Here is a 25,082-nt window from a genome sequence, read left to right on the forward strand (position 1 = left end):
CCTCATCTAGTAGGAGGTGTCCTTGCCCATGGCAGGGGGCAGGAACTACATGATCTGTAAGGTCCCTTTCAACCCATTGTATGATTCTGTGATTCTTATCAGTGATGGACTTCTTCCTTTCTGATTTCATACACGGGTAACATAAAGCCTTTTGGAGGTTTATTTATGCTGCCTGGAGCAGCTGCCAATGCAGGAGGAATGACTTCATTACTTTGATGGCTGCTCTCCTACTTGGAGAGCACAGAAAGCTTGTCTTCCCCCACTCCTTTGGCACACACTTATCCCAAGGCAGCACTAGGAATGATGCTTTTCACACTTGCATTACCCTTACCAAGTTGTTAGCTGCTTCTGAAGAGATTTTTCAATCTGAACTTTTGAGTAATGCCCTTTGAGGAGCACTCCAGTAGCTCCCCAGTGTCCTAGTGATCTACAAAGCATGAGTTAAACATTTCCATGTGTTTTGGCAGCAGCTGAAAGATGTTTTGCAGTTTGCATGAAGCAAATCCCATTCATCTGATTTGTCAAACACCGTCAAACACTTTATAGGTTGTTATTTTGGGATCTGTAAGGACCACAGAACAGTGTGTATGCCATTCTCCCAGCCACACAACCTGCATGCAGCCTTGCAGTCAGCTCCTACCTGTGCTGTGCTTTCCTGAGGGCCTCCCTGCTTCAGATCAGCATGAGCTCGGTGACTTGTAGTGATGGCTCATGCCTCTGTAAGCAGTGGGCAATCACCCCAGGTGCCAGTCAGTATTTGTAATACAGCATAGGTCTGAGTAAGAGCTCCAGGTGTAAATACCCACTACCAATAGGGAAAGGCACAGGCTGGAGTTGAACTTTGCAGTCAGATCTATTTCCAAATAAGGCACAGAAACACAAGCTACTTGAGGGAGCAAAGATAAGACCATGGCTGCTCTACAGCACAGTATCACACCTCTCCATTTTCCCTTCCTTCAGGTGAAGTAACAACACAGAATCATAAAATAGTTTGGGTTGTAAGACACCTTTAAAGATCATCTAGTCCACACCTCTGCAGTGATCAGGGATGTCTTCAACTAGATCAGGTTCCTCAGCGCTCTGGCCAACCTGACCTGCAATGTTGCCAGGGATGGGGCTTCTACCACCTCTCTGGGTAATCTCTGCCAGTGTTTCATCCCCCTCAGTGTAAAAAATGTCTTCCTTCCATCTAGTCTAAGTCTTTCTGAAAGAATAGAATAGAATAGAATAGAATAGAATAGAATAGAATAGAATAGAATAGACCAGACCAGGTTGGAAGAGACCTTCAAGATCATTGTGTCCAACCTATCAACCAATCCAACCCACCTAAACAACAAAACCATGGCACCAAGCACCCCATCAAGTCTCCTCCTGAACACCTCCAGTGGTGGCGACTCCACCACCTCCTTGGGCAGCCCATTCCAATGGGCAATCACTCTTTCTGTATAGAACTTCTTCCTAACATCCAACCTAAACCTCCCCTGGCGCAGCCTGAGACTGTGTCCTCTTCTTCTGGTACTGGCTGCCTGGGAGAAGAGACCAACATCCACCTGTCTACAACCTCCCTTCAGGTAGCTGTAGAGAGCAGTAAGGTCACCCCTGAGTCTCCTCTTCTCCAGGCTAAGCAACCCCAATTCCCTCAGTCTTTCCTCATAGGGCTTGTGTTCCAAACCCCTCCCCAGCTTTGTTGCCCTTCTCTGGACTCACTCCAGCAAGTCAACATCCTTCCTAAACTGAGGGGTCCAGAACTGGACACAGGACTCAAGGTGCAGCCTAACCAGTGCAGTGTACAGGGGCAGAATGACCTCCCTGCTCCTGCTGGCCACACTGTTCTTAATGCAGGCCAGGATGCCATTGGCCCTCTTGGCTGCCTGGGCACACTGCAGGCTCATGTTCAGCCTACCATCGACCAGTACCCCCAGGTCCCTCTCTGCCTGGCTGCTCTCCAGCCACTCTGACCCCAGCCGGTAGCACTGCATGGGGTTGTTGTGGCCGATGTGCAGAACCCGGTGCTTGGATGTGTTCAATCTCATGCTGTTGGATTCTGCCCATCTGTCCAGCCTGTCAAGGTCCCTCTGCAGAGCCTCTCTACTCTCCAGCAGATCAACTCCTGTCCCCAGCTTGGTGTTGTCAGCCTCTAAAAAAGGTGGGGACAGTCTTTTTAGCAGGGTCTGTTTTAAGAGGACAAGGGATGATTGCTTTAAACTAGAAAAGATTCAGACTAGAGATGGAAGAAACATTTTACAATGCGGGTGATGAAACACCGTCAAAGGTTGCCCAGAGAGGTGGTAGAAGCCCCATCCCCGGAACCATTTCAGGTCAGGTTGTTTGGAACTCTGAGCCACCTGCTCTTGTTGCAGATCTCCCTGCTGACTACAGGAGGGTGGACTAGATGACCTTTAAAGGTCCTTTCCAACCCAACCCATTCTATGAGTCTATGACATTTACAGTTCTTGCTTGGTCTCAGCCTGTTAGCATTCAAGTTTCCCCTCTGACAGACACAGTAGAGAAAAGGGGGGTTGTCCAAAGTAACATATGAAAGAAAAATCATGGGAACTGAACAAGATAGTCTGTTCTTCCTTCTGCTGAAGACTCACTGCTGTTACCTTAATTAAAAATGGCATTCAATGTCTCTTCTCTCACAGGTGACCAGAAGCATGACGGTTTTATGATACACCCATCACCAAGCAGAAAGTGTAGAATATTGGCAAGATAAGGGGAAAGGATTAATTGTTTCCCTGACAGAGCTGCATCAAGTGCCCAGATAAAAGTGCACTTTTCTATTGACTTTTTTGTCCTGTTGTTTTTTCCCCCTCTGTAAACAAGGAGCCAACAGACTTCAAGACAAAAGTCCTTCCAAATATCAATACAGATACACATGTCATGGCTCTATGACACCAACAAAACAAGCAGTGTTATTTCCTTTAATCCACACTAAGATGTAACAGCACTACGAGAGTTAATTATTTAGAACAGCAGGCTATAAAAGGAATAATCCTGCAGGAAATGTGGAGTTGCATTATTTCTTTAGTGATCTCTGCTTCCATGGAAACAATTTCGTGGCCAATTCTAAATCTCATAAAAATAGGGCAGTAGGTCTATGTAAACCAGCAAGACTTTTCCAATTAAACAGGCAGAATGCTTTTATCTAGGCCATTAAATACTTTGTTCTGTATCAAATATGATTATGGTGTTTGCTGGGATTTTAACAACCAGCTCCTTCCCCTGTGCCGGCTCTGTGAGGCTGGATGAAGTCCCCCTGCACACATCCTGCCATCCCTTGCTGCTCAGCAGGTTCCCAGCAGCAGGCAGCAGGCTTCCTTCCCCTGCACTGCTCTGCCATGCCAGACCTTCCTTCTGAGGTGTGCTCTGCACCTCCCTGCTACTTGCTTTCCACCACCATGACACCTCTTCCGCCATCACATTGCCATGTCCTCCTAGCTCAGTTATGCCCAGCAGACCAAGTGCTCTGTTAGCACAGCAGGAAAGAGGTCATCTGGATCCCACACTTGAATTAAAGTTGCGTGATAAATATAGTTGCTTGATAGACAATCTGATGATTACCTTAAGAATTCATGAGATCTGCCCATAAAAACAAACCCACTACACTACTTCAGTGATCCTACAGTCAGGATTCTCCCTGTGAAAAGAGTGTGGGAAATACCCATCTGCCATCCTTGCCCCAAGGTACCACTGGATAATTTTCTGAAGGACACAAAAGCAGTGGACTTGTGAAAACAAATGAAGGAATCAAATCTATACCAAGGATAGGTGGCTAGCTGCCCATAACATTTAATCACTAGCCTGAAGTTTACACGTAGTGACAAGCAGAGTTTTGCTCTTCCTTCAAATCCTTCTTTGCATCAGCTGTGGCAACGCTCCCTCTAGTGGTATCTAATCTCCTGGAATCCCTTGGTATTGGCACTGACCTGAAGAAAATGCCTGATCTGCCCTCAGGAGACATAGAGCTCTTACAAACACAAACACAACTTTCAGGATACTGCATATACAACCTTTATTAGTAGACTCTTGTACACCGTCAGTCAGGAGTATCAAAGCAGCAAGCAAAAGGAAGAAAGTATTTTAACAGCAATGGCAGCAGCTTTCATTTTGTTTTGTTTGGCTGGGTTGTTTTGGTTATTTGTCTTCCTCAACTGAACTGCTGTTGGAAAGTTAACTTATTTTAAAAAGCACCTGGGTATTCCCCTCCCCTGGGACTCGAGGTATGCATCACTGTGAAGAAGCATGGCTGGCAGCTGGGATGGCAAAACTTGACTCAGCCAGCAAATACCCATAAAGCATATTTGCCAAAAGATGCATCTTGTGGGTTTACTTTTGTTTGTTTGTTTTAAAACTGTTAACTCTTCCAGTTCAAGTTGTACCATTCTACTTGCTACTCAACCATTTCCCATCTCCTGAGCAGCAACCTGGCAAGGCATAACAGCTGGTCTTAGGTACAGAAACAGTATGACAGTCTACAACAGGTACACTAATACAAAGCTGGGGTAGAAAGAATTGCTGGATGGGAAAAAAAACCCCAAACAAGCTTCCCAATAAAATTATTTAGTGCCTTGTATATGTTTGGCAGCAGGACTGGTAGTATCAGTAACATAGATTTTTTATCTCCTTAAAAACATGCAACTGCCAAACATCTATTATTGGCCACACAGTCAAAATAACTGTTGAAAGGCAGGTTAGTTACTGTCTTACCATGGCTCCTGCCAACTAAATAACTACTGAGCAGCACCATGTCGTGTTGTAACACTGAGTGAGGATGGTACCAGCAGTCTTATTTCTTCCCACACCACCCTGCTAATGGACTCTCAAGACATCTGGAGTCTGTGTGCAGATCAAAGGCTCAATACTGCACCATCACCTCAAGAAGCAAACTGCTTCAAACATAAATGTACTCAGAACTTTTCCTCTGTAACATCACTGTTAAACCCAGTGACCACAACCACATTACTTTAACTCGGTTGTTACACAGAGCAGCAGCCAGCACATTGTTACCACTGCCTGGGTAAAACCAACATTCCTCCTTAAGTGGCTGGAAACAGGCAGCATGCGGGCAAGGAACATTGCCTATTTCATACTGCTGTTACACCCAGAGGTTCAAAACTCTCTTCCTACAAATCAGAACTAATTACAGCTGTTAGTACATACAATTCTACTTGGGATTGTTCTAGAGAGTAACCTATGCAAAACCGCAAAAGAACACCTTACGCTGCAGAGCGCTGCACAGCTGAGTAGGGAAGGAACGTGCTCTCACCAGGAGTGTGGAATTTGAACTAGAAATACCAAAAGCCATGCAGTAGTTTTAATTAGGAGGTCCCAAAGATGATGTGTTAGAATATATGCATACTGAGTCAGCATGCCTTAGAGAGACAGATACACCAAGTTTGTAAACTACATATAGCAATAGGATTGAAAGCTGTGCACCAGCAGGTCTGAGCAGAGAGAAGAGCATAGAACCTTCACCACTATTTTTTCAGTCCATAGCTCTTGAATCTGCACTGGGAGAACCACTGAGTGTCAAGGGCTTGCATGTTTGTGAGATCAGGTTCTGCACCTTCCAATAGCAACAGACAAGAGACAACAGTTTCACAAGGCATGACAAAAGCAATGTTAACTCCTGTACAGGAATTCCCTTCTTGGGATGCAATTCTGCAATTTTAAAGCTTTTCAAAAATCTTTGTACAAATGAAAAGCTGAGTTAAAACCGTAAACATATAAAATCTTAAAGTTCCATTTCTGCTGTGAAGAACCTAGAGCTATACACAAATATATATCTTTGTAAAATAAGAGCTGAGTCTGCGGTCACCCCTCTAGATATAAATTCAAGGTCTCACCTGCTTCATGTTTTCAAATATATTTTAGATCTCTGAGAAACTTTCCCCAGGATAAATCTAGGCAAATAGCAATAACTGTATACAAGTCAAGTTTCCTTGTGATTCAGAAAGCAAAATGTAAAGCCCATTTTGTCTGTAAAGATTCACAGTGATGCAGTTCACGAAATATTTCCAAGTGGCAATCAAGAAACTTCTCCATCAAGATCAATCTGTTTGTGACTAATTTATACGAATACAATTGTATGAAATTTTAACTGAAGAACTGATACAAACCACAATGTTTTCTTACTGAACTAGAGATTACAGAGAAGACGCACTAGAAAAGTTGGTGGGTTTTTTACTTTAAAAAGAGATAATTTTCTACTTAGTTGGCCATCAATCAGGAGCTCGTTTCCACAGGAAACAGTGGAAGTTAGAAGTGGACAAATCACAATGATCTGGCAGAACAACATAAAATCTCCCAGTAGAATGGAAGATCAGAAAGACTGCAACCTGTAAGAAGACAGGAGTTATCATTTCCACTGGAAACAAGCACAACCATTACTGAGAAGTCATGAAATCTTGCCAGCTTTTTCTTCCAAATATAGAAGCAAGATGGCAAAGAACATGCCAAAAAGCTACTTGACCGTAAGTATCAATGGGGAAAAACAAACAAACAATCACAACCATAAACCCCCTCAGATGATGCATTATACTGCAGCTGAATACAGCTCCAGAATGGAAACCAGGAATGTCTGAAATCAGTGAGCTATAAACCTTTCATTTCAGTCAAGTTTGTCTTCTGTGAATTCAATCAAATTTACCATCTCTAAAGCATTAAAGGAACAAAGTCAATCTGAGTCAGCTGTGTATCTGCAGAGAGAAAGTAAAGAGAACATTCTTAAACTGAAAGACTGGAGAGAGAACAAACTCTCCTTGAAAACTGAAGTGCAGTATTCTTGCCAGGCTGTCCTCCTTCCCCAGCAGCAGGCTGATGGTCAATCAATTAATTCTGTGGCATGTCCCAAAGTGTTAGTATGAAGCATCCCTCAGGTAGTCAGGTCACACACATGAGGTTTTCAAAGGATGTTTAAACCATACCAGTAAGATGACAAAGAATTCTTTAACACTTATTATTAAAATGGATTATAGTTCTGAAAGAATTGGTATAATGGGGAGGAGAGGAAGAAAAATGAAACAACCACCCCCAAATTCCACCACTTTGTTTTGTTAGCGCCATCACATTGGCAGTTCCTTTGAACAGTCATTCTCATTTTCTCCAACATCACTCTTTTTCTCACTCTTGTATGTGGACAGGAATAAGTTTTCAATCTGAGTCAAGAACTCTTCAGCAATGAAGCAGTTTGTTACCTTGCCCAAGGTCTTCCTCATGCACTCCAAGAGCTAGTCAAAAGAAAAGGGAGATTTTTAAAAACTAGATGACCTTTGGAGGTACCTTCCAACCCAGACCATTCTGTGATTGTGTGTCAAAACTGCTATTTTACCCTAGTTTATTTTTCCCCCCCTTCTAGCTAGCAAGTATTCCAAAGAGCTGTTTATTTAGGGTTATCTCTACAGAAAGCGTTCAGTTGTACAATATACATCTCAAGTCACACGAGAACACAAGTGATTTAAACCCCGTTCATTAAAACCAATTCTATAACAGCTAAATTCAACCCTGCCAACTCAATTTTAGATGCAAGCTGTTTATAAGCCAAGTCATGTTGAGAGAGGGGAAAAAAAAGAAAGAAATGAGCTATGTGTAATTGTTGTGTCTGTGTTTGGGACTGTGCCATTCATGTTTCAGCTGTAGCAGTTGAGAACCTCACAGCAAGGACTACACCGACAAGGAAATTGAAGTCCCTACTTGTGGCGTGACAGACATGGCACAGCAATGCCTGGTTGAACAAAGGACTAGGAAGCCCAAACTGCTCTGGAAACGTGCAGCTTTCACCACTTCTGAAAGCACACCACACGCTGAGCGGAGACGAGATTAATTTGACATTCTTCTCCAAAGTGAAGTCAGAACTTTGTATCTGCACCTCACCCTCATGCCCGGTGCTCAGAGGAGCACCCTTTCGTTGTGCCTGTAAGGAAACAGGCTGCACTACATGAGTCGTGTCTTGAGTTTACATCTCTGATTTGCACAAAAGTGATATAAATAATTACAATTTAAAAAGCTTGAAGAAGAGAACTTACTTTCTGCAAACAAGTCAGGTCAGAATCTCTATGAAAAATTTTATCCATGGGGACACTGCTGTTAAAGAAGAACAAAGAGTGCTGTAGAAAGCAGAGACACATCCTTCTGAAACAGTAGTAAGTACCATGCCCAAATGCTGAGCTGGCCATTCGTGATACCCAGCAGACACATACCTGTGGCAGAATCTGTATTTTTCAATGATCCATCTCGTTTTTTCAAATATTAGTTCCCACTGAGGTTCCTCCAACATCTGCTGCACTTCAAATTTGTAGGGCAGGCCTGTCATCAATTGAAAAGCATTATTCCATGCGTCCAGTGCACTGAACTCTTTCTTCTCTTTCCCTTTTTCAGTCATCATAGGTGCAATCCCTTCCTTCCCCAGAGCTGTTTGTAATTTATTAGAATCATAAAATGGCTTAGTTTGGAAGGCATCTCAAAGATCATCTACTTCAACCTCCCCACCATGGGCAGGGACGCCTCTCAACGGGACTCAGCTGCTGCCAGGGAGGGGGCATCCACAAACTCCCTGGGCAACCTATTCCAGAGTCTCACCACCCTCCTACTGAAGAACTTCTTCCTAAGATTCAGTCTAAAAACTACTCTGCTGCAGCTTAAAACCATTCCCCCTTGTACTGTCTCTAGACACCCTTATGTAAGTCCCTCCGCAGACTTCCTGTAGGTTTGTTTTTGAGGTATGAACTGGCTGATGATGTGGTTGGCTATTGTTCTAGATTTCAGAGGAATTTTGTTGCTAAAAGAAGAAAACCTTCCAGTTTATTGCAGGTGGGTGGGGAGAGGCATCTAGAAAATATTCTCAAGGAATACCAGAAGATTACTTTCAGAACAATTCAGACAGAAAGAGAGAGGTATCAGCAAATCATTAAAAAGGCCTTGCCAAGATCCTAAAGATGTAACAAGATGAAGGCGTTTTCCAGCTAGACCTCAGAGCAAGAGACATGAAAGTAATAAATACAATCTGCTCTTGGAGCACATCTCCAGTGGAAAGTGTTCAGTGCAGAACACATTTCCAAGAGCAAGAATTAATCTACACAAATAGTTAAGGCTTACAGGAATTACTAATTTGAGTTCACTTACACAGTACTTAGTGCTACAGCCAACTTTTCCAAAGAGCTAGAGGATATCCCATTTTGCAAACAGCTGATTTCAGGAGATAAACATAAATATGAAGCCCTCTCAGACAGAAAATGTATGTGACTAAAAAAATGTCTACTCTTAAGGGCAGAGAAAGTTGTAACTATGTTAACTCCACTCCAGAAGTTTGGGATGCATGGGAAATGAGGATAAAATTTCTCTACTATCAGCATGGTAAACAGGAACTGCTGCACAGATGTGGCCATCATTTCCCTTGTCCTAGGGCTATGAAGCAAATCTCCAGGCAGCTGGTGTCCCTTGCTTTCTTCCACAGGAAAAAACAGAGGGGGAACTGCCAGCTCACATCGGCCTCTGCCAAGAAAACTGGAAACCTTGGAGTTTGGATGCAAAAATCAGGACTTGCACAAAGGGAGGGAGGTGGAGAGAGAAGAGTCAGCTACCACAGCCATATACTGGTATCATAGCAATCATCCTCAAATTAATGTCAGGGAATGAGCAGAAAATGCGATCACCACTTGAAATACATTAATTTTATATGGTATGTTCTTAACTCTTCAGGAAAGGAAAAGATCCCCTTTGCATGAAATGCCAGCAGCATCAAGACTTTGTTCTCTCAGGCTGGGATTTGTGCCAGCACACCAGTTCAGCTTTCCTATTTTGTGCTTTCCTGGACAGCTGGCAAGTTTGATTCTTTGACCTTCTGAATGCTAAGTTACTCAAACAAGAAGTTCTGGCTGCTATAGCAGCCTATTCTTTGCTGTTGTAATTCTATCTCCTCCACCAGAGGATCTGTTTGGAATTTTGTTAACAGAAAAAAGTCTAAGGAACACAGAGAGAGGAGTTTCTCAGCTATTCATATGGATACTGAGGTATATTCATATGGTGGAGAGACCTCAGGCTGTTCAGCCTGGAGAAGAGCAGATGGAGGGGATCTGATCAATGCTATCAATAGCTAAAGGGTGAGGGGCAAGAGGATAGGGCCAAACATTTTTCAGTGGTGCCCAGTGAGGGCAAAGGGGTAAAGCCTAGAATACAGGAAATTCTACCTAAACATGAGAAACTCCTTTACTTTGAGGGTGCCAGAACACTGGAGCAAGTTGCCTAGAGAGATTGTGGAGGGAATCAAAACCTGCCCGGACATGTTCCTGTGCAGCCTGGAGTGGGTGACCCTGCTTTAGCAGGGGGGTTGGAATAGATGATCACCAGAGGCCAACTCCCACCATTCCCTGGTTCTGTGATACTCTGTGTAAATAACAGTGACCCTTGTTCCCAACCTTTTTAATTTCTTTCACGGCTTGTGAGAAATACTAATACAAACAATGTTCTGTCCATTATTCTTGTCATGACATCATGGACCAGTAGAATTCCTAGTTTTGTAGAGCACAAATCACTACAGTATATCAATGTGTATTTCTCAAGGTCAAGAACAGACAACATTTTGCCCCTTAGTAACCAAAAGGAGAGAAAAATTAAGAAGAGATACAATATTGGTACTTACGGTAGGAACCATCTGAGCTGATCTCATCGCTAATTACAAGACACGTCATCTCAGAATATGGAAGGGGATTGTTTCGGTTGTAAGGACTTATAATCATTCCAATGAACATGGCACCACCTCTGGAGAAATAACTCTGAAAAACACATAAGGAAATACACCCTTCTTCAGAATGTTCTACAATAAATACAGTTTATGGCAATTCATGAACAAACTGATTTTAAAATGCGTTAGAGCAATCATGTGGATTAACACTAAATACCAGGGAGTGGTTTGGGTTTTTTTGCTGTTTATTTGTGATGTACAGAGGAGCAAGTACCTGGTATTTAGCCTGGGTGTCAATATCTCGTATGGAGGGGTTGGGGTCGAAGGCCGGGTGGGAGTGGTACCAGCCGATAACACCGAAGCCTCTGGCAGCCAGCGTTTCTGAGGCTTGTGTCTGGGACACTGGGTCCATCTCACACTGCAGGCCTGTACTGAGGCTGTTGCATGGCTCTGCTGCACACACCTGTTAAAAAAGTCTCCAGATGGATAAATGCAAGAAATCTCCATCAGTTAAAGAAAACAAAGAACTGTAAGTCTCACATACCAGCTCAGCTAGAGCTACAGGCCAACACTTGAACATTGGCGTAACTCCAACATTTCAAGGCTACAGTAATTAACTTCAATCTATTTATGTAGTTGCCCCTCAGAAAGAGCACATACATTTATTCAAATTATAGAAATTATCAGAACAGTTCTAATATTTTAGAGAAAATGTAGAAAGACAAACACTTACTTCTACAATTTTATCAGCTTCAGAATATCTTCCACCTAGCAGCCCTATTACTTCTGCCATAGACACATGAGAGTGCTAAAACGATATCAAACAATTATTAAAGTCCAAGCTGTATCACCTCTCTGCACATTGGTAGATCATACATTGGCTTCACAGCCACAACACAGCAATTTCTCAATGACATATAGAAGGAAAATTTGGGACAGCTAAAGATTCTTAAATACTCAGCATTTCCATTACTCCATACACACCTACAGAGTGCACTTCTCGCTTCCACACATGAAGCGATGCCAGCTTCCAAAACTGAAGCTTGTGCAACGCTGTGCAGTGCTGAACCACTGCACCAATATTCACGTTGGAACTAAAAAAAACCCCACCCCACACCTTGCTTTATAAACACAAAATCAATGCCTTGACTAGCAGAAAATGAACCCACAAAGATCTCAAAGTGGCAACCTATTGTAGGAATTAGCTTTACTGAAATTAAAATATGACAGAAAGAAGTAGTAACATTCTTATTGTTTTTCTAGAAGGTAAATGGTTGTACACTAAACACAGTATAAAAAATACATAAATCATCTTTAGTGGCTTTATCCAACACCAGATTCTCACTTGTATGTCCAAATGGAAAGAACCACTGCATTTCTCAGTCTTCATATGGTGCCCATTAAAAAATACTGCACAGCTTTTTGAAAATTTAAAATGAATGCTCACCAAATCCATTATTAAAAGTGCTTCAGAAGACACTTTCACCTGGAAAGGTTCCTGAAATGATAAATGCAATAATGAGTCTAAGAAAAGCAACCCAAGTGGAAAAGCATTCTGGGGTGTTCACTCACAGGTACATACCTGCTTCTCTTCAGTGAATACACAGCAGGGTATCAGCTGAAAGGGATCAAAGGAACTATAAAATGAAAGAAAATTTCTCTAAAGTTGTCAGACAGTCAGGAAACTTTTCCAAGTTTCCCTCTGTCTCCTTGGCAGAGGAGGAACAACCATGTTTTCTTTACTGGATTTTGACATCCCCACACTAAGATGACTACCACCAAATACAGACACCTTCACTACATTTGAACTGCACACAACTTATTTCTGACCATGATTTGCAGCACTCCAGCCTGAAGCTACACAAGACTTCTAGATGACCTACATCTGGACATGCTGTACATCAAATAATACCTTTTTATCTGTCTTGAACCTTTAGAAGATTTTGCAGGTTTCAGTTTTTCTTCCTCTCTTCTTCTTGCCAATTCTTCAGCAGATAGGTGCTAAAAAAATAATTTAACAAGTGAAATGTGCCTTAATGCTTTAAGTGCTCTCTCAACAGTGATTCCAAAACCAGCTCAGAGTAAGTTCTTGACATCAGTATCCTGTTGACATGCTGTCAATTTGTGTGTCTTACAGGACTACTCAAGACAGAGGGCAATAGCTATGGCAGAATCAAGCAGTGTGAGTGATGGCAATCAGAGATCTAGGCCACAAAGTACCAAATGAGAGAATTCTGACCTCCTCTAAATCTATGGAAGTCAGTAAAATCACAGCCCATATCACAAAGCATGGCATCAATGTAAGTGTGATAGCTAAGAGGAACATCTGCCATTACAATCTCAGACCAGAATTTACCATGACACCTTTTTCAACCTTTATTTCCATCCAAGTATCTATTTTGCAAAGAATGCTGGCATTATTGATCCTGGTTACTCAGAATAACATTATGGGAGTGATTGTTACAGATACTTCCTACTGAAGTTTGCAAACAGACAAGTGGGTATTTTCTTTCCAAATCTTCTATAAAATATTTAAACTTGTATAGCAGTCTCTAAGCACTTCATAAAGCAGAGTATTTCTGGGAATGTTGCTAGTAGCAGAATTCTTATTAGGAACTCACATCACCTGCACTGTAAGCACAGAAACCATATGGGACTGAAAAAAAATTCACATTTAAATCTTATTCTCCTATCCCCTACTGTTAGCTTTAGGAAGGCAGTAAACAGAAAACAAAGGGTCATGAAATCTGCAAGACAAAACAAAGAACTTTCCAGGCATAGAACAGCGTAGGATACACATGCTCACCACAGGAACACCTCTGTAAGCACCAACGCACAGTTGTATTTATCAGCTGCATAAAGATCTAACAGCTGCTACACTACTGTGGAATTATTGCTTCCACCAAGAGAGGTTAAGTACCTGCTACACTGTTACACAACTGCTTCCCTTGTCTAGTCGATGCAACACCACCTGCTAGCAATTAGCAAGGATTCATTTTGTAAGGGAAGTTTAAACACAGAGGGGTTACCTCAAAAGTCTGCCCTTCCAAATCCTTTGCATCACACCAGTTTCCCCAAGGGTCTCGCACTCGCCGTCGTCTCGTACGCTGCAGCAAGCAAAACGACATGAGTCAAGGGTCTTACTCCTGAAAAAGCTGCACTCACTTTGGCTCATCAGCCACAAGAATACTGTCCAAAAGGTCACTGCCACATGAATGTTATATGCTTTGCTCCCAGAAAAGAAAGAAAACCCTGGAGTTGTGTAGAATTCAGTAGTTCACAGACTGTCACAACTCAGCAGTGACATTTTCAGGTTTTCAGGCAAACAGAACACCTGGCTGACGTTCCATGGATCATCAACATCTTCAATAGCAACACTGCAGCATCACACCAGATTAGGGCTCAGACAATACACAAAGCTGTAAACCCAGAGTGTTTACACCTTGTGGAGGCTACACTTCTTTACATTTCAATCTGTTATTTTTTTAGTGGGATTGATTTAGTTTTCCTCTCTTCAACTGATTTGATATGAAGTACTTAAAAGCTACTATATTAAACGTGAAAACAAAAGTTAAATCTAGCAGGCCTCAGTAATTCATATTATAATCTTATAAGTGAGTTACTAGTGTCTTGAATTGTGTAGATAAGGCTGTGAGTAAGCCAAATCAGAGCTACTATGAGCAACAGTGAAAATGCAAGAACTTAATCACACACTCCCAACACACTCCACTATTTCTGGCTAATAAATTATGAAGAGGTAGGTAGGCAGGGGTTAGGGCCTCAGGAAAAAGCCTGAAACACACCTGTAGTTCAGTCCCTGAAGAGAAATCAAATGTGTAAGACAGAAGTTAGGGCAGACACTTATCAGAGAGCAGAACTTGCACCTAAATGGACACTGGAATTACAAGGCATCCTCATGAAACTACAAACTGAACAGAGAAGAAGTTCCCTGAGATGCCCCAGCCTGAAAATGAAGATTGAAAAGACCTTCTCCATGCTGAAGGGTTTTTGCTGCCCCCAGCCCCCTCACCAGCACGTACCATGGACTGCAGACGCTGAGCAAGCTGGTAGGCTTCCACCGTGTCTTTGCCTTCCTTGGAGCGTGCCTTGTCAGCTGGCTGGGGGCGGTTATAGACAGCCTGTTCTACAGGGTGCAGGAGAGAGACACTGGACTTCAGTAAGCTACAAAGCCACTCACTGCTGCTAAAGAGCCAAGATAAGTGTTAATGACAAATGCCATAAAGGAAAAAGCAATAACAACAGAACCTGCAGTGAAAAGGGATCTCTTGATTGCCAAACTACTGACTGATGATATAGCCCTCTCACACTACTGCAGCATTTTTAAGACAGGAATACTTCCTTCTTTATTGTTAATTAGTTTTTAATAACCTTTACCTCAGACTAGATGTATTTGCAGTACACTACTCCTCTCCTCAGTAACTGCCATTCAACTCAATCCCAGACTCTAAACCAATGTTAAGCTATAGGTGTCCTTTTAACATGTCACCTAATATTAACATTTGAATCTTGTGAAAACTAGCTCTGAGGATGAAGACTTTGGTTTTTATTTATTAAACAGTTGCCATTCACTACAGGAAAAGAAACATCAACTTTAATTCTGTCTTACAAAGAGGGAGGGCAAAATTTCAGATGGAGTAGGTATCAGGAAAAATAAATCCAATGCTTGACACTCAGAAAAGCACAAAAGGAAACACCCCACCAGCTGGTGTGGGTAAGCATGAGGGAGGTAAAAATAAAAGCAGAAAAAAAGCAAAGGTCTTATGTAAACCCAAAAATCCATAATCCTGTATGATCAAAAACTCCTCTTGATTTTCAAAGGTTGTGAGAGACAATCTGCTCTGAAGGTCCTTCCTAGTGAGGATTAAGGTGCATCCTTACATGGGAACAGTATACCCTGACATTACACAGTCCTTCAACATGAATTCAAAAGGAGATTCCAGCCATACAGGCTGCAACACCGCTATACTGAACACAGTCCAAAGATTCCTCGTCTACAGAACTTAAATGTAACAACAGTTACTGTTTAAGACATTAAGAGCATGGAGAGTTTGGAAGCTTATCCACATGGATGCCTGATTCTGATTAAGTTCAGTCATCCACGCTTCAATGAAATCAACTTGTAACTTTTCTTTGAAAGACACATCTACTAAGCTTCATGCTTAGCCTTCAGGGGAAAACATTCATTTTAATACAAAAAGCAGACAGACAACAATAGATGTGTTCAGCAAGAGCCAGTTACAATTCTGAACTGATGCTAATGAAAATATCTTTACCACAGCCAAAGTTAATTGCTCCTATCAATTCCAAGTACGTGTGGATGCGCCCGATGCAGTTAACGTCACCGCAGTTCTTAAGGCCTGGACGTACTGAAGTCTTATTCAGGTACTTGGGTTTACATCTCTCCCTAAAATAAAGGGCAGCACATTGTCAAAAGTAAACCGAGTCCTGTGGGGAGGAAGGAATTGTTTAACTTGAGCTGAGGTTAAGATGAGGCACTGAAGTGGTGTTTTCCCTCCAAGTTGCATGCACGGCACATTACCATGCAGAAGTAGGAACTTCATAAACCACATACTATTCATTTTAGGGTTATTTATACCGAGGCAGAATGAAATTTAGGTTCCATGTGTTTAACAAACTCTTCAACATGACTGTTGCCAGGAAGCTATGAAATTACTCAGAGGTATTGTGATACTGTTCAATTGATGTAAGAAAGTCTGAGATACATTAGTCTACTCCTATAATCAAAGGGCTTCCTTGGAGTAACAAATAAAAGCCTCTTCTAACTTTCTGTACACTTACTACTTCCTTTTGAACTGTTAATGAATTATTTGATTTCCAAACTGATACTGAATCATTTCAGCTCAGCACTTAGGAGTTGATAAGCTGTCAATGCACAAGACAACTGAAAGGTAACAGAGTTCAACTCAGTAATTCCTTCTACTAATCCAACACACCGAGCAACAAAACAAAGCTGTTAACAGAACAAACTGTGTATGGAGCCTGCTACCAGAAATTCCTGAATATCCCTAAAGTGGATGAAGAAATATAAAATATTCACTTATACAAGCATTCTGAATTTGCAGTAATTTTCTCAGGCAACATTATTTGCTCTATCACAGTGTATGTCTTCTAGCTGTCCTTCTGCAAACGCCTATGATGCAACAGACCTCTGAATGTAATCAAGTTATTTTGAGGAACCATTTATTAAAATCATTCTTAAATATAGGATGAGAAAAATGGGAAGAAAACATAACCAAAACGGATGCAGCTTGTTCTGATACAGGACACTCATTTTCATAATGCTTCTCAGCTTCCAGAATGCCGGGGGAAAAAAATGGCAAGATGTGAAAGAAGCATTAATAAATCACTGCTGTTCACTGACAATCTTTATAATGCTACCATAAATTAATTTTACTCTCTTCAGGAGTAAGCTATTGTTACTAAGTAATGTCTTAACTAAACCAAAGCAGAACATGAGTCATCTCAGTCTTTCATTTCAGTAAATGAAATGAATGCACCTTACCACTGATCCAAAATATAGTTCCTGATTTTCAGATAGCGCTCTGGAGTTTTGGCCTGGCGGCCCTCAAAAAATTCAGGAATAGCTTGCTTTTCTTCTTCCAGAATGACATTTCTGTCAACCTCCACTTCTTGATCAGGAGGCTTAAGCTCCTCTGCTTCTTCTGGATGATCTTCATCTGCCTGGCAGGCAGAACGAAAAAGCAATCCATTATCAGCTGGGTATCTCTGTTCCATGTTATGCTCCTGATCAGTTACTTGTGCAGTACCAGGAGATGTTACCAGTCTGCCTTGTTCAGCTTTCTCAGTACAATTATTGTATTGCTGGTAATCTAAGTTCACAGATTTGTCACCGTTGAGGTGCTGAGAACATGTTGCTGGAACTGCTGGAAATACTAACGCATCCACTGGATCTCTCTTGGTGTGCAGAGGATCTTCTTTAGGCAAAGGAACTGCAGAACTGTGTCCAGCAGATGACAAACTGTGTTCCGTTCCTCTCAATTCTTCAACTGGACTTTCTGAGGGAACAGATAATTCAGATTTCCCAGGTTCTTGGTGGAATGCAGGAGAAAGTAGTTCATCCATGTCATCAGTTATGTCTACTTCTTCATCATCTGACAGTTTTTCTATTTTCACTGCATTCAGATTGGGGTCTGCGCGGCCTCTCAAGTTCCCAGATGGCCACTCTTCTACCTTAATCCCATCTTCAAAAGGAAGAGTGCCCCCACACTGACTTTGCTCTTCTTTCTCAGAAGCACCATTTTTTGCCTTGGGAAAACATAAAATACTTTTAGGAGGGACAACCAAAACAATCCCCTCTGCCTCCCAAATGGTCAGAACTATTTTACTTGACCAGCAGATACTCTGAATTGTTTCTTCCTCATCCTACCTTTTAAAATAAAACATTTTAATCCATTCTAGTTCATTGCAATTGACTTTTGCATGGCATTACAGGTACTAGCCCTAGTGTAAATGAACATGTATTTCCATTCAAAACCCCTTAGTTTAAATATTTTTTAAAAGTAAAAATTAATTTCTAGTCTTTAATTACTACTCAGAGCAGTAGTTTCTGCTTAAATGCCCTTCAAGTCTCAAAGGAGGGTAAAATGAAACTGCAACACAAGGCTGAAACAGCTGCATAGTGGGAAACAATTATTTTCAAACTAACAACCAACAGAGTAAGAGATCACCATTATACCACATTTATTGTTTAGTTGCACCAGCAACAACAATACTGAACTCATTCTAAGATGATCCAAGGGCTGAGACACCTCTGCTATAAGGATAGGCTGAGGGAGCTGGGGTTGTTCAGCCTAGAGGAGACTCCAGGGGTGCATTAGAGCTGCCTTCCAATACCTGAAGAGATCCTACAGGAAGACTGCAGGGGGACTTTTCATAAGTGTGTCTAGCAATAGGACAAAGGGGGAACTGTTTGAGGGAGAGTAGGTTTAGACTGGATCTTAGGAAGAAATTCTTCAGTACAAGGGTTGTGGGACTCTGGAATAGGCTGCCCAGGGAGGCTGTGGCTGCCTCCTCCCTGGGGGTACTCAAGGCCATGTTGGATGAGGCCTTGAGCAGCCAAGTCTAGTTGAGAGGCATCCCTGGGCATAACAGGGAGGTTGGAGTAGGTGATCTGTAAGGTCCCTTCCAACCTAAGCCATTCTAAGATTCTATGATTCTAAGAATTCAAAATCAGGTCTGACTTCATATTTACATCTGTGTATATTCCACTTTCCTGAACATGAGAATAAATAGAGTATGTACTTTAATAGCAATACCCTGAAAAGACATTAAAATCAGGCTGTGTGCACAACAGCCTTTTTGCTACCTACAGAGGCACTCTGTTTACCTTGTTCTTAAAATACTGCCGAGCATAGCTCTTCACTTGCAGAACTGTACGGCTTCCAATCAGCTTGGCAATTTTTGTCCACCGGCGGCCAAACTTCACCTAGGACAACGAAGCACATTTACATTACCCAAACTCCAACACTCCAGGCACTGCACTTTGTGTCCCAGAACAGTTTAAAAATCTCAGGTAGTCATTACAAATGCACAAACAATGCAGCAAACTCATGGTGAAGAACCTTGGTGTTCATTCTACCAAGGAGAACACTGCATCAAAGAGTAAGAACTATTGCTCTTCTTAACTAGAGGATCTTCTTCCACCCAAGCCAGGCAATTCTGCTGCCTACTAACCCCAGGAATTTTGTGAGGTAGACCCTATTATACCCAGTGCTCTACAACCATACAATCCCTGAAGACCCTACAACAGTAGCTAAAGGATTGCACTTTATTAGCTGATTTGCCTTTAAGGATAAGCTACATTTCCTGTAGTTAACCACAGCATTTTGATTGTACAAGTTTTCAAACTGTATATTTGAGATATCATCTGATTTCAAATTGCCATCAGCCTCACATGAACAAAATCTGGTAAATGAATTTTGAGGGATTCATCAGTATGGAATCACAGAATGGTTTGGGTTGGAAGACCACCTAGTTTCAACCCCTCTGACATGGGGATATCTTCCACTAGACCAGATTGCTCAAGGACCCATCCCATCTGGCCTTCACTTTCAGAGAGGGGGCATCCACAACTTCCCTGGGCAACCTGTTCCAGTGTCTCACGACCCTCACTTTAAAGAATTTCTTCCTAATCTCCAGTCTAAATCTCCCCTCTTCCAGCTTCAATCTATTCCCCCTCTCCCTATCACTACAAAGTTCCACCCCAGCATTCTTGTAGGTCCCTTTGGGTAATAAACACTAAATAAATCTACGGAGTCATTATGCCCCTAGCAGAAGGCAATCATTTTTAACACACTGGAAGTACAGAAGCTGAAGCAGATAAATATAACATGCTTATTAACTACTACTACTTTGTTATTTAAGATAAACTAATGACTTCTATTCCAAATATTACATAAACTTACCAGTCCTTGTTCAAACATCTCCTTTTCTTCTGAAGTCCACTTCAGTGAGTAGCTAGCTGGTTTTGTAGGTGATCGCATCCTAGAAAAAGAGGGAAACAGAAGTCAGCACTTTCTTAAAAATATATATTGTCAAGTCCCAGTAATGAAGGCAACTTCTGAGGGGAGGACTATTCCCTGCCTTCAGTAAAATTCAAGGTGTTGTTTTAAACGTGAATGCAGCTGACATTAAAACTGTTGAGAATCATGTTATCAGACACTGGAACAGGCTCCCCAGGGAGGTGGTTGAATCCCCATCCCTGGAGGTCTTTAAAAGATGCAGAGACGTGGTCCTGAGTGCCATGATTTAGCACCACACTTGGTAGAGTTAGAGAATGGTTGGACTTCATGATCCTAAAGGTCTTTTCCAACCAAAATGATTCTATGTCAGCTTCTCCATCATAAAGGAATATTCGAGGCACACAATACTCATCAGTAACCAGCTGCAGAGAAATACAGAGAAGCAAACAGAAAAGTTCAGGCAAGAAAGCCAAGTGGAATCAACAGGGGCTTTCTTTCATAAGGAGCACCCGAGTTTACTACAGCCCTATCATTACACAAAACAACATTTCTTTGTGTTGAAAGATCTACTAAATAATTTTGTGCAGCCAAACAAAAGGAACTAAGGAATTTTACAACTTTGTTTTTTTATTTTTAGTGTCTGCTAGCATAACAATATCAGACACCAGACTTCAAATTGCAACTCAATCATTAAGATGTACGTACATGACTTTCCCAGCTTTCTTATGCGGGCTGCAAATGAAAAACAGAGTGAAAGTAAAAATTAATAATTATGATGGTGCTGTAGATCTCAGCAAATCACCTTATTTTTGGAGGATTTCTCATTTCTTCTCATCTAACTGAGAATTTCTTCCAGAACACAGCTTACCTTTTCATAGATCTTTTCTCTGCTTCCTTCTGATTGAGCCATATTTTTTCAGAGAGTGATTTATTAGATAAATAATATCTGAAATGGTTATTAAGGAAGTTTTCAAAGCATCAGAGATATTTTTATGTGTGGTAATTCTAATAGTCATCTAAATTACACATGCAATTACATTGGAAGCTCAACATGAGCTCTCAATGTGCACTTGCAGCCCACAATGCAATCAGATCCTGGGCTGCATCAGGAGAAGTGTGGCCAGCACGTCAAGGGAGGTGATTCTCCCCCTCTACTCTGCTCTGGTGAGACCCCACCTGGAATACTGTGTCCAGTTCCGGAGCCCCTATTACAAGAGGGATATGCACATACTGGAATGGGTCCAGAGAAGGGCCACAAGGATGATCAGTGGGCTGGAGCTCCTCTCCTATGAGGACAGACTGAAGGAGTTGGGGCTCTTCAGTCTGCAGAAGAGAAGGCTCCGAGGTGATCTAATTGTGGCCTTCCAGTATCTGAAGGGGGCCTACAGGAAGGCTGGGGAAGGACTTCTCAGGATCTCAGGTAGTGATAGGACTAGGGGGAATGGAATGAAGCTGGAGGTGGGGAGATTCAGGCTGGATGTGAGGAGGAGGTTCTTCACCATGAGAGTGGTGAAGCCCTGGAATGGGTTGTCCAGGGAGGTGGTAGAGGCCCTGTCCCTGGAAGTGTTTAAGCCCAGGCTGGATGAGGCTCTGGCCAGGCTGATCTAGTGTGAGGTGTCCCTGCCCATGGCAGGGGGGTTGGAACTAGATGATCCTTGTGGTCCCTTCCAACCCTGACTGATACTATGATACATTCAGCTGTAGCAGCAAGTACTGCACTGCTTTCAAAACCAAAATAAACAATTACATACTCTCCAACTAGTTTAACACACAAGGAAGTGACATTTGAGTTCTGAAGCTCCATATTCACTTTACCTACAGCACACAACAGCTCTACAACAGCATTTTTTTCTATTTTTTACTTAGAAACCATACTAACATAATTTTAATTACTGATACTTTATTTTCAAATTAAGCCTCAATAATTCATTCTGCTAGGAAAACTTTAATTTCTTTACTTTCTTACTCTTCTGATACTGCAAATTACTACACTCAATCACAGAAAAGACATTAAAAACAATATCTGCCTGTGATTATTATTTCTATAACCTAGTCTGTGATAGGTCTACTTATGCCAGAACCACTACTACCAGTAAGACTATTTAAGCCAGTCCTGCTTAAAAATAGAAGCATTTTTTAAAAGGAGGGGGAAAAAAAAGCAGCAACTGTTCTTTCCCATTTTCATCTTTCATGCTGGTAGAGGTATGAATGTAGACAGACAAAAATCAAACAGTAAGCCTGTCCAAATAAAGAACAATTCATCAAAAAGAACTAGCTATTCTTAGCCAGATCAGCTGTATAATCAGGTTCACTATAAAGCCACAGAAACAGCTAGCCAGCACAATGCTGGAGGTGGCACCGAACAAGCAGCTGAAGCAGGGACAAATGTTGCTATTTTTGGTGTCAATGCCAGTTAAATCCCACAAGCTTCAGAGGCATTTTCTGAAGAATCAGAAGCACGAGAGGAAGCTGCAGGCAGCTGGATGGGGTCTTCCTTGATTTCTGCAAACAACCTACAGGGTTACAGTGCTTCAGTCACCTTAACGAGAAAAGATTTGTCCAGTTCCTTTGGAAACAGGAATTTTCTACTGTTCTACAGGAAAACACAGAAGCAAATCAGCAAAAGGATACTCTTCTTCCAGCAACATTTTCTCAATCACAGCCCTGTTTTCTTCACTAATGCTGCTGTCCAGTGTCCATGGCTGCAAACAACATAAATATATTTTAATATATAAATTCTGTCATGCTGTTACTTGACTGTCAGTAATATAGGATAGTTTATAAAAGTAAACAAAAAAGCACTTGTTACAACCCTAGAAGGGCACGTGCACAGAGGGAAAAGAATGGATGAAAGTTCTGATAACCTTGCTAGAAGCACCACTAATTAAAAAAAAAACACTTACAAGACTGTTATCAGTTCTCCAAGAAGAATCAAGATAGTGATCCTGCAGCAAGCTTGAAGCTGTGTTTTCATGATCTCTGAAAAAGACACCAGTGTTCAAAACAATGCAAACACAAATCAATATACCTCTTGCTGCTTTTGGAGCATATCAGGTGTGGGATAACTGCCTAGCTTACTGTGGGACAGGAAGGCAAGTTGATTCAGTAGCCTTGGAATCAAGGTCATTTACAATCATGAAGTATAGGTGGTAAATGAAGATCCATGAAGATCCATGGGAGGGAGTCTTATGAAGACAAGACAGCCCAGTTTTGGTTAAAACTGATGGAGCAAGGCTAAGATAATATAAGCACCCAACTTCAGAACATATTTTTGAGACCTTTGCATAATTAACTATGATTCCAATGTTCAAGTTAATATCCCTTGCTATGCTAATGAGCAAAACTGAGTACATGCTAAACATATACGACTATGTTAACTCAACTCTCCTCCCAAATCATGGTAAATGTCACCTAGAAGGCAGGGACAGCAACCCACAAGAGCAACATCTCTCAGTGTGCAGGGGCATGGTACTGGCATGATACTGCGGTGCCAGTACCAATGCCAGCTGCAGCAGCTGGGAGGGATTGACAGAGACAAGGATGGTCAATGCGCTGTGCTCCTTTTCCTCCACCCATGACAGGGACATCTTTCCTGGTGAGAACTGCATCTTCACCTTAACATTTGCTAGCATTTCTGTTGCATATTAGAACTACTGCAAAGGTTTGCATCATTGACTGTTAGACGTTTCCCAGGATTTATCAACCTGAGACTATCTTGCAGTCACTGCACTCATCACTATCAATCCAGAATCTGTTGTATCTTTTGCTTTAGTAAATTAAACCACTTGATTGTTTTAACTTTCTGAGCTTATCTCAGAACAACTCCTTCTTGGGGCACTTGAAAGAGACACAATTGTCAATTCTACCAAATAATTCTAGTAAGAGCCCTGGGCCCTGAGTCTGGCAGGCATTGGGATCTTACCCTTAACATGATATCAAGAGAAGGGTCAGATCAGTAGTCCCCATTGTCCAGTATTCTGTGTCCAGCAGTGACAGGTGCCACTCTAATACAGCATGTGAGTCTGGCCACTGCTTCTGACATGACCCTCTCATGCTCTTCCAGCATCTGCACATAGTAGATCTGTTGTGCTGGAATTGCTGCCCACTCACTCCAGCATGTTTACAGATCCCTTACCTGTGAGTTTGTTGAATCAGCTTTTTGATCCTCCCTATGTTGTTTTCCAAACCTATCTGCCTCTGCAAGTCCACTACTAGTTATGCAACAGGGCACCTTCTCCCTAAACATTCTAAAGGGACTCAGCAGTCTCACCACCAAGTGTCCCTAGTTCCCGTCACGCTGCATCCGATGACAGCAGTTCCGCGGTCACCTCGTTTTACTGATTTTACAGGCCCCGTTCTCAGTGCCCGGCCCGCTGATGCTTAGCACTGGCGCTTCCCTCCCACTCCACAGGCCCTCAACGAGACTCCCAAGGTCTCTCCCCTGAGGCGCGGTGAAGCACTCACAAACCCTGCCTGTCGCGAGGCGAAGGGGCACACTCCCTGGCACGAACACAGCCACCAGCCTGCAGCGCGGCCCTCACTCACCCTGACGCCGCCTCTCCGGACTCAGCCACCGGGTCCCCTTCGATGTCCACCTCCAGCTCCAGCTCCTCCACCGCCGCCATGACAGTGGCCCCGCAGCTCTCGCGGGAAGAAGCGGGAGCGCCGCGTGCGACTGAGCGTGCGCAGAGCCTGCGCGCCGGCCCCAGCGAAGCTGCGCCCTGAGAAGAAGCCGGGGTGGAGGCGGAGAGATGGCGCTGGGGTAGGCGGGGCGCGTAGGGGCAGCTGAGGGCGAGCTGGGCTCTGAGGGGAGAGTTCCAGGGTGTGAGCGGAGGGGAAGGCGGGGAGTGACAGGCAGGGATGGGAGAGAGTGGGGG

General features: G+C 42.5%; 2 protein-coding genes and 1 long non-coding RNA gene across 8 annotated transcripts in view; 2 read left to right on the plus strand and 1 right to left on the minus strand.

Annotated features, from left to right (window-relative positions):
- The window catches only part of LOC137442264 (uncharacterized), a 10,219-nt gene extending 7,450 nt beyond the window's left edge, over window positions 1-2,769 (plus strand). For both annotated transcript variants that reach the window (XR_010987618.1, XR_010987617.1), the window contains exon 4: window positions 2,646-2,769. This is a non-coding gene — a long non-coding RNA (uncharacterized lncRNA). The remainder of the gene's footprint in view (window positions 1-2,645) is intronic.
- A 1,071-nt stretch (window positions 2,770-3,840) lies between these two features.
- On the minus strand, window positions 3,841-24,838 carry MYSM1 (Myb like, SWIRM and MPN domains 1). 3 transcript variants are annotated; one of them, XM_068140705.1, is made up of 20 exons: window positions 24,751-24,838; window positions 23,109-23,184; window positions 22,837-22,907; window positions 21,074-21,151; window positions 20,911-20,937; window positions 20,149-20,227; window positions 19,071-19,169; window positions 17,226-17,989; window positions 15,976-16,106; window positions 14,722-14,825; window positions 13,711-13,788; window positions 12,594-12,682; window positions 12,264-12,318; window positions 12,129-12,179; window positions 11,415-11,489; window positions 10,956-11,144; window positions 10,640-10,772; window positions 8,202-8,307; window positions 8,028-8,085; window positions 3,841-7,232 (listed from the first exon to the last, which is right to left on the minus strand). In XM_068140705.1, exons 1-20 carry the CDS (start codon window positions 24,828-24,830, stop codon window positions 7,068-7,070), a joined length of 2,508 nt encoding a protein of 835 aa, XP_067996806.1. In that variant the 5' UTR covers window positions 24,831-24,838; the 3' UTR covers window positions 3,841-7,067. The 3 variants fall into 3 exon arrangements, with proteins under 3 accessions (XP_067996806.1, XP_067996807.1, XP_067996808.1); XM_068140706.1 differs by lacking the exon at window positions 20,911-20,937; XM_068140707.1 differs by lacking the exon at window positions 11,415-11,489.
- Window positions 24,839-24,939: 101 nt separating this feature from the next.
- FGGY (FGGY carbohydrate kinase domain containing) overlaps window positions 24,940-25,082 on the plus strand; it is a 356,970-nt gene continuing 356,827 nt past the window's right edge. Inside the window, exon 1 of one of the 3 annotated variants that reach the window (XM_068140722.1) lies at window positions 24,940-24,967. The gene's annotated coding sequence lies outside the window, so the exon portion shown is untranslated. The remainder of the gene's footprint in view (window positions 24,968-25,082) is intronic. The other 2 variants (XM_068140721.1, XM_068140717.1) reach the window with 2 other exon arrangements.

The sequence above is a fragment of the Melanerpes formicivorus genome, unplaced genomic scaffold (assembly GCF_026170545.1).
Source record: "Melanerpes formicivorus ecotype bairdi unplaced genomic scaffold, bMelFor1.0.p_v2 SCAF_7, whole genome shotgun sequence".
Lineage (NCBI taxonomy): Eukaryota > Metazoa > Chordata > Aves > Piciformes > Picidae > Melanerpes > Melanerpes formicivorus.

Excerpts from the sequence above, each read along its gene's own strand:
- MYSM1 (XM_068140705.1), bottom strand. The coding sequence starts at position 24,830 with ATGGCGGCGGTGGAGGAGCTGGAGCTGGAGGTGGACATCGAAGGGGAC. Across the intron at positions 12,683-13,710 it reads TGGAAGGGCAGACTTTTGAG|CACCTATCTGCTGAAGAATT; the intron begins GTAACCCCTCTG and ends TTATTTTTTTAG. Across the intron at positions 11,145-11,414 it reads AAGCTGATAAAATTGTAGAA|GTGTGTGCAGCAGAGCCATG; the intron begins GTAAGTGTTTGT and ends CTTTTTTAACAG.